At 49.7% G+C, this 15238-nt stretch overlaps 1 protein-coding gene across 7 annotated transcripts in view; it reads left to right on the forward strand.

Annotated features, from left to right (window-relative positions):
* Nucleotides 1–15147, forward strand: part of ADAR (adenosine deaminase RNA specific) — a 52713-nt gene extending 37566 nt beyond the window's left edge. For all 7 annotated transcript variants that reach the window (XM_084824796.1, XM_084824798.1, XM_084824797.1 and 4 more), the window contains 7 exons: nucleotides 289–382; nucleotides 5813–5932; nucleotides 7344–7477; nucleotides 9067–9249; nucleotides 9896–10008; nucleotides 12185–12312; nucleotides 13293–15147. In XM_084824796.1, coding sequence (XP_084680922.1) covers nucleotides 289–382; nucleotides 5813–5932; nucleotides 7344–7477; nucleotides 9067–9249; nucleotides 9896–10008; nucleotides 12185–12312; nucleotides 13293–13533 — 1013 coding nt within the window. In that variant the 3' untranslated portion in view covers nucleotides 13534–15147. The remainder of the gene's footprint in view (nucleotides 1–288; nucleotides 383–5812; nucleotides 5933–7343; nucleotides 7478–9066; nucleotides 9250–9895; nucleotides 10009–12184; nucleotides 12313–13292) is intronic.
* The last annotated feature ends 91 nt before the right edge of the window (nucleotides 15148–15238 follow it).

The following is a 15238-nucleotide window of genomic DNA, read 5'->3' on the forward strand; positions in this document are numbered from 1 at the left end:
CCACTTGGGGCAACGTTGCAGCGGTTGGTTGCAACCACAGGGACTCTTGACTCCAAGTTCAGGGTCCTTGACTCCTTTCAAGCAGCTGCTTTTGGCTATGATGGACTTTGCATAACAGACTGAGATTTAAATGCAGATCCCCACATGGGAACTTTTGGCTTCTCCTGTAACGCACTTGGATGCCCTGGCGCACAGGTCAGGAATCCATGTTCGATTGGGAGACATCCCATGGCTAGGATCTACCATGTGCTGTTTCCTGACTGCTTGTTTTCTCTCTCCACTTGCCAGGGAATCGCTGTGTGAAAGGGGAGGAGCTGAGCCTGAAAGGGGAAACAGTAAACGACTGCCACGCAGAGATTATTTCCAGAAGGGGCTTCATCAGGTGAGTGGGGGAAAACAGGTGAGTCGCAAGGACCCCTGAGCGCTACTAAGCAAGGCCAGGGTAGCGGGTGGGCCCGGTGCTCAGCCCCTGTTGTTAGGGGGAGAATACTATAGACTATATTTTGCTTCTTGCAAAATTTCGGCTTAAATTGAAGAACATCGGGAAAACCACTAAACCGTTCAGGTATGACCTAAATCATATCCCTGATGAATATACAGTGGAGGTGAGGAATAGATTTCAGGGATTAGACCTGATAGACAGAGTGCCTGAGGAACTATGGACGGAGGTCCGTAACATTGTTCAGGAGGCAGCAACGAAATCCATCCCAAAGAAAAAGAAATGCAAGAAAGCCAAGTGGCTGTCTGATGAGGCTTTACAAGTAGCTGAGGAAAGAAGGGAAGCGAAAAGCAAGGGAGAAAGGGGAAGATATAGCCAACTGAATGCAGAGTTCCAGAGAATAGCAAGGAGGGACAAGAAGGCCTTCTTAAATGAACAATGCAAAGAAATCGAGGAAAACAACAGAATGGGAAAGACTAGAGATCTCTTCAAGAAAATTGGAGATCTCAGGGGAACGTTTTGTGCAAAGACGGGCATGATCAAGGACAAAGAAGGCAGGGACCTAACAGAAGCAGATGAGATTAAGAAGAGGTGGAAAGAATACACAGAAGAACTATACAGGAAAGATCTGAATGTCCCTGATAGCCATGATAGTGCGGTCACTGAACTTGAGCCGGACATCCTAGAGAGTGAAGTCAAGTGGGCCTTAGGAAGCATTAGTAACAACAAAGCTAGCGGAGATGACAGTATTCCAGCCGAGCTATTTAAAATCCTAAAAGATGATGCTGTTAAAGTGCTGCATTCAATATGCCAACAAATCTGGAACACTCAACAGTGGCCACAAGACTGGAAAAGGTCAGTTTACATTCCAATTCCAAAGAAGGGCAGCGCCAAAGAGTGTTCAAACTACCGCACAATTGCGCTCATTTCACATGCTAGCAAGGTGATGCTCAAAATCCTACAAGCTAGGCTTCAGCAGTATGCGAACCGAGAACTACCGGAAGTACAAGCTGGGTTTAGAAGAGGCAGAGGAACTAGAGATCAAATCGCCAACATTCGCTGCATCATGGAGAAAGCAAGAGAATTCCAGAAAAACGTCTATTTCTGCTTCATTGACTACGCTAAAGCCTTTGATTGTATGGATCACAACAAACTGTGGCAAATTCTGAAAGTGATGGGAGTACCAGACCACCTTACCTGTCTCCTGAGAAACCTGTACGAGGGTCAAGAAGCAACAGTAAGAACCAGACATGGAACAACCGATTGGTTCAAAATTGGGAAAGGAGTACGACAAGGCTGCATATTGTCACCCTGCTTATTTAACTTATATGCAGAGTACATCATGAGAAATGCCGGGTTGGATGAATCAGAGGTCGGAATTAAGATTGCTGGGAGAATTATCAACAACCTCCGATATGCAGACGATACCACCCTAATGGCAGAAAGCGAAGAGGATCTCAAGAGCCTCTTGTTGAGGGTGAAAGAGGAGAGTGCAAAAGCTGGTTTGAAACTCAACATTAAAAAAACGAAGATCATGGCATCTGGCCCCATCACTTCCTGGCATATAGAAGGGGAAGAAATGGAAGCAGTGACAGATTTTACTTTCTTGGGCTCCAAGATCACCGCAGACGGTGACTGTAGCCATGAAATTAAAAGACGCTTGCTCCTTGGGAGGAAAGCTATGGCCAACCTAGACAGCATAGTAAGAAGCAGAGACATCACCTTGCCGACAAAGGTCCGTCTAATCAAAGCTATGGTTTTCCCAGTAGTAATGTATGGCTGTGAGAGCTGGACTATAAGGAAGGCTGAGCGCCGCAGAATTGATGCTTTCGAACTGTGGTGCTGGAGAAGACTCTTACGAGTCCCCTGGACTGCAAGGAGGTCAAATCAGTCCATCCTAAAGGAAATCAACCCTGAGTGCTCATTGGAAGGACAGATAATGAAGCTGAAGCTCCAATATTTTGGCCACCTAATGCGAAGAGAAAACTCCCTGGAAAAGACCCTGATGCTGGGAAAGACTGAAGGCAAAAGGAGAAGGGGACGGCAGAGGATGAGATGGCTAGATAGCATCACGGATGCAATGAATATGAACTTGAGCACGCTCCGGGAGAGAGCGCAGGACAGGAAGGCCTGGCGTGCTATGGTCCATGGGGTCACGAAGAGTCGGACACGACTGAACAACTGAACAACAACAACAACTATAGACCAGTCCTACCTTACAGGGTGGTTGTAAGCATTACTTGAGAAAATGTGAAACTTACTTGATTTTTATAGAACACTTTCTAGAGTTCAAAGCATTTCACACAAATGATGGTAATCCTTGCAACAACCCTGTGAGGTAGGCCGGTATTGTACCCCTGTATTACAGATGTGAGGGCTGAGAGTGAACAGCTTGCTGAGAGTGGAGATGCAAAGGCTTAAGAAAAAAAACATTATTTTCCAAATTTTCCAAAGATTTCTGAGGGGAAAAAATGTGGGGTGTTTTTTCGTTTCGTTTTTTGTTTTCCAGTTATCCCCCCACCTCCACATTGGTATGTAGGGCGGGGGGGATGATTTTTTCCAGGCCTTCCCATCTCTAGTCAGGGGCCACCTGCTGGCTTAACAGTGCAGGCAAGATTCAGCTAGGGGCTTCCTTCCTAATTCAGAGCTTGCTCTCTGCTAAACTAGTTCAAGGGCATACTGAGCTTTTCCGAAAGGGCTATATCTCTGAGGCTTTCAGAGGTGCCCCAGGGTCCCTCTGAAGCTCATCGGGAGGGCTCCTCCTTGGGGAGACCAGCACTGCCAGCCAAGCTCCCGACTTCCCTCTGCATTGTGCAGCCGCAGCGGGTGCTTGGGTGTGTTCTAAGAGCCACTTTTCCTATTCGGGTGCCACCTGGCATGAAAGGATTGCGTGCCCCCGGAATCCTCTCTGAGCGTGCTGTACATTCCTCAGGAGAACACTCTTTTCTCGAAGGGTTCCCCTGAAGACAGACAAAAAATGAAGCACAAAAGTTGGCTCTGGTTGCTGGCTGCCTGCACGCTGTGTCAGTCGCTGGCAAATTCCAGTGGTGAGGAAAAGTTTGTGAACCCTTTTACCAGCTTCGGCTGGTTTGCCAACAACGGCCTCTCCTGAACAGGGATAGCTTGGCCACAGTGGTACAGGCGCTAGTAACCTCAAGACTGGATTGCTGCAATGCCTGCTATGTGGGGCTGCCCTTGAGGCTGCTCCGGAAGCTGGAGCTAGTGCGGAACGCAGCAGCTCGGCTGTTGTTGGGAGCTGCCCCTTTCCAGCACGCAACTCCTCTGCTAAGGGAACTGCACTGGCAGCTGAATCCTATTCACGACCGGGCCAGGTTTCAGGTTCTAGTACTAGCGTACGAAGCCCTAAACAACTTGGGGCCAGGATACCTGAGAGAGCGCCTTCTCCCTTACCAATCTGCCCGGTCACTGAGGTCATTGGAGGGCTTACTCCTGGTGGTTCCACATGGACATATGGCCCAGTTGGAGTCCACTAGAAGAGCCTTCGATGTGGTGGCCCCCTTTCTTTGGAACTCCCTTCCCCTGCAGGTCAGGCAGGCACCAACACTGCGTTGTTTCCGGCGCCTCCTGGAAACAGCACTCTTCCAGGAGGCATGACTTAATTGACCAGTTACAGTTTATATTGGCATTGTGCTTTTAAACAAGTGCAATTTTAACGCATTTTAATCTTTTTATGTTCTTACTATTTTACCTTTTGTGTTCACCCCTCTGAAATATGTTTTAAATATGGAGCACTATATAAATATTGTATATAAATAATTAAACTCTAATGATATTTACGGAAATTCCATAGTTTCACCATGATAGCCTTCGTGAATAAAACCCAGTCCTTTTCTAAACATCCAATAGGGTTTATATTAACCAGTTCCGTGTCTTGTGAAATGAAAGGATGTATAAATTAGGCAAACATTGAGTACTTAAGAGCCATAGTCTGTGCAAAAGTAAGTGACCCCCTGGTTGCATCAGCTCAAGGGAATAATTAGAATATGTAACAGTCCTCCTAAGGGGTTCACAAATTTTTTCTTGCCACTGTAGGACCTTCCTGTCCATTGGCTGTGGTGGGAGTTGCCGTGGCACCACCACCATCTCTTCTTAATTGGTCTTGGGCAGCCTTCTCCAGCTGGGGCCCTCTCAAGGACAGGCCTTAGAGCACGTGCATTACATGCTGAGGATCCCAGGTTCAATCTCCGGCATTTCCAGGTAGGGCTGGAAAAACCTGAGCCTGAAACCCTGGAGATCCGCTGCCAGTCAGTGTCAACAGTACTGGGCTAGATGAACCAGTAATCTGCAGCTTCGTGTGTTCCTAGCTGCTTGGAACTTCAACTCCCAGAATTCTGGAGCATAGGCCATGCTGGCTGGGCCTGACGGGAGTTGAAGGTCAAAACATCTGGAGAGGCCTATGTTGGAGAAGGCTGTTTCATTTATTTACAAAATTTCTTGGCCACCTTTCAAGGCAGAAGCCCTCCCAAGGCAGCTCACTGCAATAAAATACATTAAAACAGTTAAAATATTAAAAGTGATAAAACAAACACAATAAAATAGCGATAAAAGCAACAATCAGAGCCGACAATTGAACCAACAAAAACAGCAACAACAGCACTCCTATCAAGAGAAGTTCATGGTAAAATAATACATTCTCAAGGCCTTCTTAAAAGCCTGCAGTGACAGAGCATGGCAGTCCTCCGACGGCAACTGAGGGATTTATTCTTCAAAAGAGAAGGAAGTGGGTGGAAGAGGAGGTGAGGGGAGAGGAGAGGAGCAGAACACATAAAGAGAGGATAGGCATCTATGGTAGGTAACGAAGGCTGGTATGCTTACCTAGGAACTGGGTTGTCAGCCACTTTGAAGAAACTTGCATTGATCAATCTGGCTTAAATTTGGTTGAAAGCAATAGTCTCTGAAGCAAAAGGTATATGTGGCGGGGGGTGGGGAAGATCATGGGTTGTGATGGACACACGTGTCATAGGAGTCACCATCTTCAGACTGGTGTTCCTGCCTGCATGAGAGAGAAGAAAGGAAGCCTTTTCAGATGGTGGTTGTCATTTTGCTGTTTATGGGTATTGTACATGTAATTTTTTAAAATTGCTATGGGTTTTATGTGGGTTGCAACCCATTGTTGTGGGTTTTATCTAGGTGGTTTGCCATGTTTCAGACCAAAGCCTCCAAAAGTTTACATTAAAATGTTGAAACAATCAGCAGCAGGAAAGCGAAACGCCAAATAACTGATTGGTTATAAACATTTTAATCCTGCCTGGGAGGAAGACCCCATGAAAGACAAGGAGGCTTATTTCCATGGGGTCCTCAGTCTGAGAAGGTTGAAAGTTTGTCACTTCACGTTCTGGCACTCTTTTCCAGATTTCTGTACAATGAGCTCATGAAGTTCGACCCCTCTGCACCAGAAGACAGCATCTTCCAGCCATTGGAAGATGGCAAGCTGAAGATCAAGGATGACATCACTTTTCACCTGTACATCAGGTGAGTCCTGGCTGTGCCCTGGGCTGAGGACAGTGGTGCGAAGCATTGGGGTGGGGGCGTCTCTGTGGGGCCTAATTTTATTTATTTTAAAAGATGTATAAACCACCTTCTAGGGAAAGCCCTCAGAACACAATGAAACAAGGATAAAAAGAGTAACGATTAAAAGCAGATAACACCTTATCTATAATAGCAGCCAGTAAAATCCTGACTCTATTATAGGCCAAGGTTAACAAGTGTTTGGGGTCCACTTGAAGGCCTGTAATGATGGGGCCTGGCGGACATCAGCTGGAACAGAGTTCCACAGACAGCACCACTACTGAGAAGGCCCTGTATCCCTCCTCCTGGGGCTCCTTTGAAAGCACTGAAGGAGTTAAGGGAGGTTGCATTCCAACCAGCAGTGTGGCTGAAGGGTGAGGTGAGAGGGCAGGCTAACAAACTGGAGAGGGAGGAAGTGGGGGCTGAGAGAAGGAGGGCATAAAGGTCCCAGATTGCAAGCCAAGCCTTTACCTCAGGCTTGGGGAACATGGGGTCCTGGAGATGTCATTGGGCTGCAACTCCCATGAGCCCCAGGAGGCCTAGCCAATGGTGAGGCATGATGGGAACTGCAGTCCAGCAACATCTGGCGATCCTCGTGTTCACCATCTCTGAAATCATCAGTGCCTACTCTGTGCCAAGTCTAGGTGTGGGGTTGAGGATATGCTGCAATTCGGCAAAGCCCAGGGAATGTGTGCTGTCGGCCATTATGGTAGCTAAATGGCATCTCCATGTGTAGGCGCAGCATACCTCCAAATACCAGATGATGGGGAAGAACAGAAGATGGCCACCACCCTCATGCTTTCTGCTTCCTTAGTGCCTTGGCGTTCATTTAATAATAAAAACAAGTACTGCTCTTTATGTGGCTGTGAAACACACACTTGAAAGTGCTCAGGCAAAGCCCGGTGATAACCTTGGAAGCCACAGGTATTGGTGACTGAGGATTTCAGTGGTCTCGGGAGGAGAGCTGGAATGGAGTGCCCTGAACAGCTCCTTGCCCCCTCCCTCCTACCCTGGCAAACAGAAGCAGTACAAATGATTTAACAAAGTGAACCTAAAAATGCAAAAGGAATGGCATGACTCCTTATTTGCAGAACTCCATGGGACATGCATGACATGTGTTCACCTGGACTGATGTATGTTTAGTTGGTGGCTCCTCAGGTGCCAAGTGGATGCTGCCCTGAATGTCGAGCTGTATGCCTTGTAGCAAAGGGTTGGGCTGGAACCATCCCTGCCTCCTGCCACGCTGTAAACTTGTAAACTGTATTTTAACTATTCTCTCGGAAGCTGTTTTAGGAACCCCTGCCAAAAAGCAACTATTTTTTCTTTTTAAATAAAACCGCTTGGGTTCCATGTGTTTTGACTCTTTCTCCCGCAGCACGGCACCTTGTGGGGACGGAGCGCTCTTTGACAAATCCTGCAGTGACCAGGCCAACGCTGCCGGTGAGGGCCAACACCAGCCTCTCTTTGAGAACCCCAAGCAGGGGAAACTGCGCACCAAGGTGGAGAATGGTAAGGGCCAGGAGAGCCAAGCCCCTGATGTTTCTAGTCCTCATGGTTGCAAAAAGCAGGGCCGGGTGAAATTTTAGAAGGCAGGTCAGGGGAGTGGCTTCAACCTTCTGACGTGCTTTTCTCTTCCATTGGGATAAAACAGCCACTCACGTTCATCCACCATTGTGTTTGTGTGATGCTCCCTCTCCAAATGAATTGGGTAGTGTGGACGATGGGTGGGGAAATAAGTTTCACATTCTCAAGTTCTTGATGTATGAATCTAGGTGGTGTAATTATGAACCTGGGAAGAGGTGAACCTCGATGAATGTGGATGTAGATGAATGTGGATGTGAGCCTGGGAAGCTGCCTCATACCATCAGACTACAGGTCCATCTGGTCCTGGGGAGGGGCCCTAGCTTTGGTGGCAGAGCCCCTGCTTTGCATGCGGAAGGTCCCAGGTTCGATCTCCTGCATCTCCAGGTAGGGCTGGGAAAAACGCCTGCCTGAAACCCTGCAGAGCCACTGCCAGTCAGTGTTGGCAGTACTGGGCTAGATGGACTGAGGGTCTGTCTCGGTATAAGGCAGCTTCCTAGGTTCTTAACTAGGGTCTTGGGGCGAGGGCTGGAGTATAACCCTTCACCCTAAAACTTTAGCTCCATTTATTTTTATTACATTTTCACCCCACCATTTTTCCTCTTGCAAGGAGCCCAAGGTCACTTACATGATCCTCCTCCTCCTGCATTTTATCCCCATGATAACCCTTTGAGGCAGGTTAGGCTGAGATTTGCTGACTGGCCCAAAGTCCCCACATGAGCTTCACAGCCAACTGGGGACAAGAACCCCAATCTCTCGAGTCCCAGCCCAGCCCCACACTGGCTCCACATGATGCTTCCTTATATGGCGTCAGCTTCCTGTGTGCCTGTGCCTCTCTCCTCTGGCAGTAGCTCTTCAGGGTTTGTGGTGGAGAAGGGTCTTTCCCTCTCTGAGATGCTGAAGACTGAATGTGGGACCATCTGCTCCAGCTACTGAGTTAAACCCTGCCTGGCCTACTCACTGTTCCGCGGCAGAGCAGTGCACCGGTGTGGCTTTTGTTGGAGCTTGGCAGATTCCTCGGCTGTCCGCTGTTACCTGCCCTCCAGCAGAATGATCACTTGTTAGCATGGCTTGAGGTATCCGTTGCTTCAGGCTGTAATGTCCAACAACGGTCAGCCACATACCTGAGGTGGTTTTCGAAATGGATCAGACAGACTCACCTGGGTAAGGCACAAAACTTTCATGCCCACCTTCCCCAACCTGGTGGCTTCCAGATGTGTTGGACTACAACTCCCAGAATCCCTCAGCTGTCTGGGGGATTCTGGGAGTTGTAGTCCAGTACCTCTGAGGGGCACCAGGTTGGGGAAGGCTCCTTTAGGCCGTGACAATAGTCCAGTGGAGTCTCCATGTGCCAGCGTAGCTTTGAATATCAGGCACGTGGGTTGCCCTTGCCTACATGCTCTGTGATTGGCCAGAGGCATCTGTCTGGCCAGGGCTGGAAACCGAGATATAACTGGCCTTAGGCCTTTGTTCTGAACCAGCGAAGTACTTCCTGACTAAGTTATACCTTTTTGTAGGGGAGGGCACTATTCCGGTGGAGTCGAGTGACATCGTTCCCACCTGGGACGGCATCCAGCACGGCGAGCGCCTCCGCACCATGTCCTGCAGCGACAAGATCCTGCGCTGGAATGTGCTTGGCCTGCAGGGGGCGCTGCTCTCACACTTCTTGCAGCCGGTCTATCTCCGCTCCGTCTCGCTGGGTATGCGGCTCCTAGAAGGTCCCTCACCTGACCGCCCGCCCATGGCTCAGCATAGGGAGCTCTCTCTCCTGTCATAGCTGGGAAACCAGCAAAGTGCTTATGGCTATAAATGGTTACCGCTATCTACAGAAGGGCAGGGAACACACAGCTATCACAGCCCTGTAACGGTGTCACTCTGAAGGAAGCAAAAGAAGGCTGTGTGGGTTTCAGAGCCATTGCACTGCGTGTGGTTTAAACCTCTAACCTTCCAGCCAAAAAGCAGCCGCTAGTGATGGCGTGGTGCTCTTTTTCAAAGCAGTCCTGCCATTGGGTGGGGTGGTGGCACAGCAGCTTTCCCCTTCCAGGTGGGCGAAGCAGCCAATCTGTGTTCCTTTCTGGTGCCTGCACCATTCCCTTATTGTATGTGAGTTTCTTTGTTTTTAATCACCTCTCTCCCTCCCTCTCTCCCCCCTCCCTCTCTCCCTCTCTTCCCCCCTCCCTCTCTCCCCCTCTCCCCCTCTCCCCCTCCCTCTCTCCCTCTCTCCCTCTCTCCCCCTCCCTCTCTCCCCCTCTCCCCCTCTCCCCCTCTCCCCCTCCCTCCCTCCCTCTCTCCCCCTCTCCCCCTCCCTCCCTCCCTCTCTCCCCCTCCCTCCCTCCCTCTCTCCAGGCTATTTGTACAGCCAAGGTCACCTGACGCGCGCCATCTGCTGCCGCATGTCGAGAGATGGCAGCACCTTCCAGACAGGACTCCCTGAGCCGTATTTTGTCAATCACCCTGAGGTATTGCTTTCTCCCAACATCATCTTCTCCTTATGTTTTTCTTCCCCCATCCTCCTTTCCCGGTACTATTAATTGCTTTTTGTCCTCATTCATTTAAATCACCCTTCCCCCAACCTGCCACCCTCTAGATGTGTTGGGCTACAAATCCCAGCATCCCCAAAGGGAGCATCCTTTTGCTGCTCTTCAGCCAAAAAGGCAATCAGTTGAACCAGACGATCCCTGCCCTGCAGGCTTACAGCCTAAAAATACACAAAGAAAAAGGAACTGGGAGGAAAGGGGGGGATTAATAATTTTAGTGGAGCTGGTGGGATGGCCCTGCTTCCTCTCCAGTCTTCCTCAGCCTGCTGGAACAGCTCCTGGTTGAGGGAGGAAGAGCCTTTAGGAGGAGCCCTTTCAGCAGAGCTGGTGGAATGGCTTTGCCCCCCGCTCCATGCAGCCTGTCTGAATGGCTGCTGATGGGCTTTTGCATTTCCTCCAAGAATCTTGAGGCAGAATACAGATGGGATGTCAGTGGTAGATCACCCCCCTGCTTTGCAAACAGAAGGTTCCAGGTCCAATCCCTGGCATCCCCAGGTCGGGCTAGGAAAGAATCCTGCCTGAAACGCTGGAGAGCCGCTGCCAGTCAGTGTTGACAATACTGGCCCAGATGAACCAAGGGGCTGACTCCGTATAAGGCAGTTTGTGATGTTCCAAAGCAACGTGCTTCTCCCCTTGCCTCCATTCTGTCCCCACATCAACGCTCTGAGGTAGGTTAGGCCGAGAGACGGCAACTGGCCCAGGGTTCTTCAGTGAGCTTCACGGCTGGCTGGAGGAAATTTGAGCCTGGCCTCCCCAGCCCTAGTCTGGCAGTCTGACCACTACATCACACTGTCTCCTGCTCAGCAATACCTTGATGGTAAACGCCATCGCCCACCCTGCAGAGGAGAGCATCAGTTCTGAACACAGCTGTGCCAGAAAACCAGGCCCTGTTAGGGGAGTGTGGCGCACCGGATGTGCTCTTTGCCTGAATGTGTAGCCAGGGCTGGGCAGCCCGTGCCCTCCGGATGCTCTGGAGGTCAGCTCCCACAAACCCTGGCCATCGGTCGTGCTGGTGGGGGCTGATAGGAGTGATAGCCTAAGAACATCGGGAAGGCACCCACGCTGGCTCCCCCTGGTGCAGGCTGTTCGATTCCCAAATATACAGAGCCGAAAGCGAAAGAGAGAAAAATGTGGTATTGTGGATGCCGCCGGTTCTCCCTTTCTTGGTCTGGTGGGCTTGCTAATGGCCCAGGATGATCGGGTTGGTTCATGGGCGGAGGCAGCTTTGGCCTTGGTTTGAGGGGAGGGGATTATTCTCATCCTGCTTGTTTTCTTCCAAGACCATGAGTGGGAAACCTGTGTGGACTCCCAGCATCCCCAGCCATTGGCCATGCTGGCTGGGACTGATGGGAGTTCTAGTCTGTCAGCATCTTGGAGGGCCATAGGTTCACCAGCCCTGTTGTAGGCTCCCAATGCTGCGTGTCTGTCTGATCAGGGAGGGGAGGAGTGTCCCAGCTTCAGCCTTGCTTAATTTATTTATTTAAAATATTTCCTGGCGGCCTTTCAGGGCAGAAGCCCTCCCAAGGCAGCTTACAGCAATTAAATACATAAAAACAATTAAAATATTAAAAGTGATAAAAAACAATAATAAAAGACAATAATAAAACCAGCAACAACAGCAGTCATATAAAAAGAGGGCCAAGGTAAAATATTGTTTTCAAGGCCTTCTTAAACGCCTGCAATGACTGACCTCTGATGGCAGCTTGCTCCGAAGGTATGGGGCCACTGCAGAGAAGGCCCTCACATGTGATCACCCACCTGACTGCTCTCACAGGTGGGCAAAATGAGAAGGGCCTCTCTTTCTGACCTTAAAGTGTGGGCAGGTTGATATGAGTGAAGGCGGTCCTTCAAGTAACTTGTTTCCAAACTGTTTAAGGCTTTACAGGTCAAAACCAGCTGGCGCAGTATAGGCATTACGTGATCGAATCACCTCACCCCCACCAGTACTCAGGCGGCCGCATTCTGTGCAAGCTGGGGCATCTCAGCTTCCGTGAATACCGAACTTCCGTTTTCTCTCCAGCTTGTCACTGTGTGCTGTGCAAAGGACTCAGTCTTGTTCTCCTTCTCTTCCCTCCGCGCTCTCTTTGTGGCCACACAGGTCGGCCGAGTCAGTGTCTACGACTCCGCGAGGCAGACAGGCAAGACAAAGGAATCCAGCGTCAACTGGTGCCTGCCCGACGACACGGACGTCGAAGTCCTGGATGGCACAAAAGGCAAAGTAGACGGGTAAGGGGGATGTGGCAGGGTCTGATGGCGGGCCTAATGGAGGCAGGGGGTTGCCTCTGTTAGCAGCAAGGGAGGGATAGATTTTTTTTGGCAGGGGGGATGGCTTTATTTCTGTAGTGGGCAACCAAAATGGGGGGGGGGGGCAAGAGAACCACATCTACCCACACCTCTTTGGGACGGATGACACCAAAGGGGGCACACCACTTCTGCTGACATCACTTGGTCCCCAGTAGGCGTGTCGGGGGGGTGATGCTTGTGGTACATCCCCCAAGTACCAGCTTCGCTTTGTGGGGGTCTTCGCCCATTGAGGAGAGGATGCAAGGCGAGCGAAGCTGCCATGGGTGAGCAAAAGGCCACCAGCTCATGTCGCAGAAGCTTCACCTGCAAAATTTGAGCACTAACCCTATTACTGTTAGGTTATTGCCCATGTGTTATCTCAACAGTCTTAAGGATGAGCAGCTTGAGATGTTCAGGATTCTTCCTGGACATGTTGGGATTAAAGATTGGTTTTTGTGTACAATAATCTAAAACAATAGAACTCTGCAACAATAAAAATAAGAGCAGTTCAAGCATTAAAAACTCAGCATCTGTGCTCGTGGAATATGCTAAAAGGGAGGGCTCAGCATTGTGTAGAGGCCTGGTGGTGGTTTTTCCCTCCCCTGCGTATTTTTAATGCTCGTGAGACTTTTCCCCAAAAGTCAGCTCTGCACCTTGCTGACCTAACTAGGTGTGGGGCTGTTTAATTTGCTGCTTTCTTTGTATTTCCAAAACCAGTTGGCCAGTTGTCTTCTTTCAAAGACCTTTAAGGAATTAATCAGCCCTGGTTTTGAACTGAATGGAAACGTAGCCACCTGAAACATAATCTTGCACTTAATTCAGTAAGGCCTAGATTCTCCTGCCCCATTAAAGTGCATGCAAACGACTCTTTGCTTCAGCTCCCAAAGCGATTATCTTCTCTTTCTCTCTCCCTCTGTTCTCAGACCAAAACTGGATGTGTCCCGGGTCTCCAAGCGGAATATGTTTGCACTCTTCCAATTGCTTTGTGCCAAAATGGATCGCAAGGGCCTGCAGAAATTCACCGTGTACTCAGAGGCCAAGGAGGCAGCAGTCACATACCAGAGTGCCAAGCGGCAGTTCTTCTGGGCCTTGCAGGAGATGGGCTACGGTAGCTGGATTTGCAAACCCCAAGAGGAGAAGACCTTTGGTCTGTCTGAAGTCTAGCAAGCTGTGCATTTATTTTATTTTTTTTGGATGTGGGGGGTTAAGGGAAGGGGTATTTTTTATTATTTTAGGGTTTTTTTTGTTTTTTAATGGAAGCAGGAATGTTAACTTAGGGTTATGGATTTTTTGAACCCTTCCTTGCAGTTTAAATTGACAGCACGTTTTAACTCCGTTGGGGAAGTAGGGGGTCTTCCCCTCCCCCTTTAATTTTTCCCCTTTTCAGCAAGCATTTGCGAAGGCGTGATCTGAGTCTGTGCGCTTGAGAGAGAGCGAGAGAGAGAGCAAGAGATCCACCAGCATCCACACGTGTCTGTGATCCCCCCCCCTCCCTGTCAACAGGCTGCCTTCTGTTCCACCTCTTGGCTTTTCCAGAAAATCCATTATTTGAAAACTCCCTTTTTAAGCTGTGAATCTGTGCACTGGTAGCTACACTTGCACGTTTTCTTCCACAGTAGCTCCCCAGGTGTTCCTGGAGAGCATCCCAGAGATTTCTTTTCTCCCTTGAGTTGGCTTGGCCTCTCTTTTAGCTCCAGGTTCTGCCTTGAGAGAAACTACGGCGTTGCCTGTCGTGTTTTAGGGAGGCTTCATCCCTCCCCGGGATCCTGGGAATGCTGATCATCTCTCTGCCTTGGCGCAAAATGGAGGCTAATTCCCAGCTCTTTCCTGACCCTGCGGGGATGGCCTGGCCTTCTTGAGGTGACTGTTCTGCAGGCTAAGATGGAGCAGTTTCCTGTGCCATCCCAGCTGATTTCGTTTCTATGCTGTTCTCCCAGGTGCGCCCTGATGGCAGCTGTTTCATTTTTATTTTTAGCTCGGTTGCCCTGTTCAGCTTGCGTTTTACTGATCTGAGTGCAGCACTCCTGGCTCTGGCTCTCCTTCCCAGCGGAGTCTCTGAAAAGGCGATCCAGAAAGCCTTTGGCAGGCTTGAGGCCAGGGAGGCAGGGATCTCCTTGTCCGACCAGGGCATGAGAGCCTTCAGGGAAACGAGTGAATAGGCTTACATGGGACATCAAAGCAGTTAAGAAAGGGGTGAGCAGCCTCTTGGATCTACCGTTGTGTGGCACATGGGCTTTGCTCTTGGATTGGTGGGGAGGTGGCCCTTATCCCATCCTTCCCATCTCTTCCTCCCTCCATCCCCTGGAATGGGTGCTTGGGTCATTTCAGTGCCATGGTATGTTTGCCTGACACACAGCACTCGTGAAGCAAAGGGGTCTCTGTGAAGCGACTCTTCTCTTTCAACCTGTGGTAAAAGTTATGCTTGCAGGAGCATAGCTAACCATGGGGCAGGATCATAGCATATGGAAACGGTTTTGTTGGAGGTGGCGCTGGACCTCTACAATGCTAGGAACTCCACTTTGGCCTAGTCCGCGTGTGTGCGCACCCCCACCCCCTACCCCAGCTGAGGCAAAACCCATTCCCAGGCTGCACCATTTCAGGGTGCAGGTGAAGGGATTGCGTGGCTGAATCACTTGCTCCTCCCTGGAAGTATTTCCCTGCATATAGAAATCCAGCATTACAGTGAGAAGGTGCTGTGCTAGTATTTTCTACGTGAAGTTTTTAAATTTGAAAAAAAAAAATGTGTGGAGGTGCGTTTGATCGCACAAGAGTCCCGCTTGCAGTCTGTTATGGCATAGCTCAGAACCATCACCCCTGGTGCAGTTTTCCTAAGGGTGCAATCCTAGGCATGTTTAGACAGGAAAAAGTC

The sequence above is a fragment of the Heloderma suspectum genome, chromosome 17 (assembly GCF_057233095.1).
Source record: "Heloderma suspectum isolate Gila_16-S chromosome 17, 16-S_ref, whole genome shotgun sequence".
Taxonomy (NCBI): domain Eukaryota; kingdom Metazoa; phylum Chordata; class Lepidosauria; order Squamata; family Helodermatidae; genus Heloderma; species Heloderma suspectum.